General features: G+C 36.0%; 1 protein-coding gene across 4 annotated transcripts in view; it reads right to left on the bottom strand.

Moving 5' to 3' along the window:
- Nucleotides 1–868: 868 nt before the first annotated feature.
- Nucleotides 869–3,748, bottom strand: part of LOC122160748 (synaptotagmin binding cytoplasmic RNA interacting protein) — a 23,179-nt gene continuing 20,299 nt past the window's right edge. For 2 of the 4 annotated variants that reach the window (XM_042819639.1, XM_042819613.1), the window contains exon 10: nucleotides 869–3,638. In XM_042819639.1, the coding sequence (XP_042675573.1) occupies nucleotides 3,600–3,638 (39 nt within the window). In that variant the 3' untranslated portion in view covers nucleotides 869–3,599. Of the gene's footprint in view, nucleotides 3,642–3,748 lie in introns of all 4 variants that reach the window. The other 2 variants (XM_042819630.1, XM_042819605.1) reach the window with 1 other exon arrangement.

Below are 3,748 nucleotides of genomic sequence, written 5' to 3' on the forward strand. Positions count from 1 at the left end.
AAAACTATCAGGCTGAGCAAATGCCTCTGCAGAATTATCAAAGGCACAAAAAAGAAGTTGCACCTACATGCAGCATTTATGCAATGAAACATTAAGTGAGCAAGCTTATCTTCAGAGGAGGCTGAACTTTTATCAGACTGTCATATCCCCACAATCCTACCAACAACAGAGTTAATATTCCCTAAACTTTTAAAGACAGTATTTACCTAAGAGATGTATCTGCAATAACAGCCTTCCTCTGAACAGTACAAACAAACCCAAGTTTTGCATTCTAAGAATTTTCCTCTTCAAAAAACAACAACAAAAAAACCCCTGCAGTTGCGTGCCCTAAATGAAACCTCTTCAAGTGACAAAAAAAAGTTAGAAGTAGAATTTAAAAAGCGTATTGTTTATAAACAAGAAGTGTCGAGCAGGAGTTCCCAATTTCTAACTAACTTCAACTAGGCTGCAAATTTCGGAAAGCACTCCAAATCAGTGTGGAACTACTCTACCTTATGCTCAAACCTTCACGGGCGCTGCAGCACAGAAAGCCTCCTACCAGAATAATCCGAGGCATCACATGAGGTCAACACTTGCCTTGAACGCACCAAAATGAGCCGTGCGTTACACTGCTGACCGGCACCAAAGATGTGCACTCACTGGTGAACACTTCACGCTTACCAACACCCAGTGCAACTAATCCAGAGTTGCTACTATATGCACTTGCCCACTCTCACCAATATCTCCATGCTTAATAATGAAGTACTTTTTTTTTTTTCCCCCTCACACAACTGAACTTTAAGGTTGGAAAACAACATCATTTTTTACCGTATTAATCACCACATGCAATTTAGTTTTCTTAATATTTTGCTAAAAAACTGCACCAATATCAGAACAGTGCAAATCATATTTAATTTTAAAAGTTATAATGGCTTGAGTTCATACTTAGAGGGAACACTGTCAAGATCTTGATATTTTGCTCGCTCACCATTGCTTGCATTCGACTGAAAACACTTTCCTGTCAATTCTGCAGTTTTCGCAATAGTTCCCCATGTTTTTATCAGAGCTGAAATTGAGGATAACATCCTCAATTTCAACGCACATAGCGCCTTAATAACAACGTTTTTATTCATTTCCATCAACAGTTACAATTCCATAAATATATTACCCCCCCCCAGCACAGTTCCAAACTAAGAACTGTCGCTACCACTTGTGATCCCACAAGCGTTGTTGAGTTTTCCAGCAATGGGGAGATTTTAACATTAAGAAACCTGAGGATGTCCCCTCGTCTACAGCCCCCAGTGTTTCCTTTTAATAGCAAGTTCAGAATTGCTTTCCACACCTTGACAGTGTTCCTTATAAAACCATATGACAGTAAAAGTGCCAGTAGGCATGGCAACCTCTTTGAAGGGAGCATTTAAACTCCTTGGCACTGGGAACGCCAGCACCAAGGATTACATTGAAATTCAAAATTATATTTAAGGCTACAATTAGCAAACCCACTTTCCATAAGCCTAATGTTCTATCACTAGATTTGAAAATTCAGAAGCTAATGCAAACTGCATACTTTTATGCTCAAATCTGAGGAGAAGGTTACTCTTCTTTAGCAAGGGCAGTATATGAAACTGTAGTAGCAAATGTCTCTTATGCATTGACTACTCATTTCACCATCATTCACTTACTTTGTCTTTAAGTTCAAAACTGGCAAGGCACATTTACATATTCCAATGAATACTTGACAATTTTAAATTACACTTCATGTCCCAGCTATCCCAGTAATTGACATACAACATACTAAAATGGTTTATTAAGATAACAAAAAAAAAAATTAATGTGAAACATACAGGCTATTGGCAACCACTATTCTAAAAATTATGTAAATACAAGTAAACATACTGAAATGTGTGCGATTCTAAGTTTGTAACCAGAAGATCTCTGTACTAACACACATTTATATTAATGACACATAAAAAAAATAAAAACTTTATTACAAAAATAAGTTACACTCGCCTCCAGCTTACAGTATAAAACAATTTTATTTGCAGGAATGCAAAATGATTGTTTGCCATGAGCATTTTCAACATATGACATGTCTAATTTTGTTAAAATTTGCATTTACTGGGGGAAACTGGTGTGTATAAAACCTTAATTAGGTATAAGCTTCAATTTTCATTGTGGTGCCTATGGGTATGTAGTATAACTGCAGTATCCCTTTGGGCAGGGGGTTAAGGGAAGCTCTTTACGCCAAGTCCAACGTAGGTCATAATTTTATCTATCTTTTACCTATATGAAGTTGGACTTGGCAAAGTTGTTTTTTTTTCTTTTTATTTTTTTGTGGTTTTTTTGTTTTCTTTTTTTTTTTTTTAAGGGTGGTTCAATAGAGGATGCTTCACCACTGAACACTCACTGTCATCAAGGTGCTTCAGAAAATTAAAAACGTAGCACAAATGATTGTACTCTACTCTACTCTACAGGTTATCATGATCTGCATAAGAGAAATGGAAAGCTGATCCACGTGTTTTTACAGTGATCAGCAGTAAGAAATGCACTAATGAAAACATACCTTTTACCTAAAAAGCTAAACTACAGCCATATACTATTCTATGATTTATGAAAAAACTTCAAAATATCCAAATGTCAGGCTTCACTGTACAGTTGTCAGTTTTAGTCTGACCTTTTATAAAGGGACACTGCAGTATTTAGTACAAGTTGCTGATGCACTTTTTTGAACATCTGATGTCTTACAAAAGTAACATCTTGCTAAACTATTATACATCCAAATAACTACAATATCTGAAGAAGCAAGGCTGCTTTTTCAGCCACAAAATACGACAAAAGCAAGGCCTGTTATGATGGTCATGAGGAAGTCTTACAAAGCCTCTGGAACTAAAGGCAACTAAGAATGTTACATTTGGTATATTATAATCTTACCCTCATATCATATTAAACAAGCCTTGCTTTTATCTACAAAGATTTTCTATGTACAGTACAGACAGGGTATAGTTCAATCCTCTGCTACTGAGGTAGTTAACCAACCCTTTAAAAAAGGTTCTGAAAAGAACCACTATCTGGAATGCCTGACTAACCAGCTCTGATGATTACACCTGAAACTGCTGTATCTGAACACAATTCATAAGTGATTACTATATAAACAATCATGATTAACCTTCATGAGCAGAAATAAAATTTAAGGATACCAACAATGGTATTCATCTATACCACTGCAATAACAATTTCAATGCAAGAATTCGTGAATACCACTTTCGGAATCCTTAACTAAGAAAACCTGGGGGAAAAATCTACTTAGAGCAGATTTTTTAAAGAACAACTTTATTCTTTATTAAGATACCATGCTAGACGTTAGGGATTTTGTTGAACACATTGGGGAAATAGAGTAGCTTTAGTTTAATAACTTGCACTGCAGAGAAAACTGTTAAAGAAATTCATTTCAAAGTCCAAGTATTAGTTCAAATGTCCCATATTTGAATCCATGATCTTCGCAGGAAGGTCTTTTGCAACAGAATATGCTCCTATACAGCTGAGATACTTAAGGTTGCTTGATTTCCTTACCATTACTCCACTGCAAGCTTCTGGTGTAATCCCACATAGCAAGTCAGTCTTCATTGTAACAGGTCAGGACCGGCCTCGACCCCTTTTCCCTGCTAGCCAGGTAACAAAAGGAATCAATTAGATAAATCATTTTAAACTCTGGTCTGTACAATTGTTAACATAAAATCTTAGCAAAATGAATTATTTTAAAAGAAAACTA

Source organism: Centrocercus urophasianus, unplaced genomic scaffold (assembly GCF_019232065.1).
Source record: "Centrocercus urophasianus isolate 14NV4802_14NV808 unplaced genomic scaffold, USGS_Curo_1.0 seq_10, whole genome shotgun sequence".
NCBI lineage: Eukaryota > Metazoa > Chordata > Aves > Galliformes > Phasianidae > Centrocercus > Centrocercus urophasianus.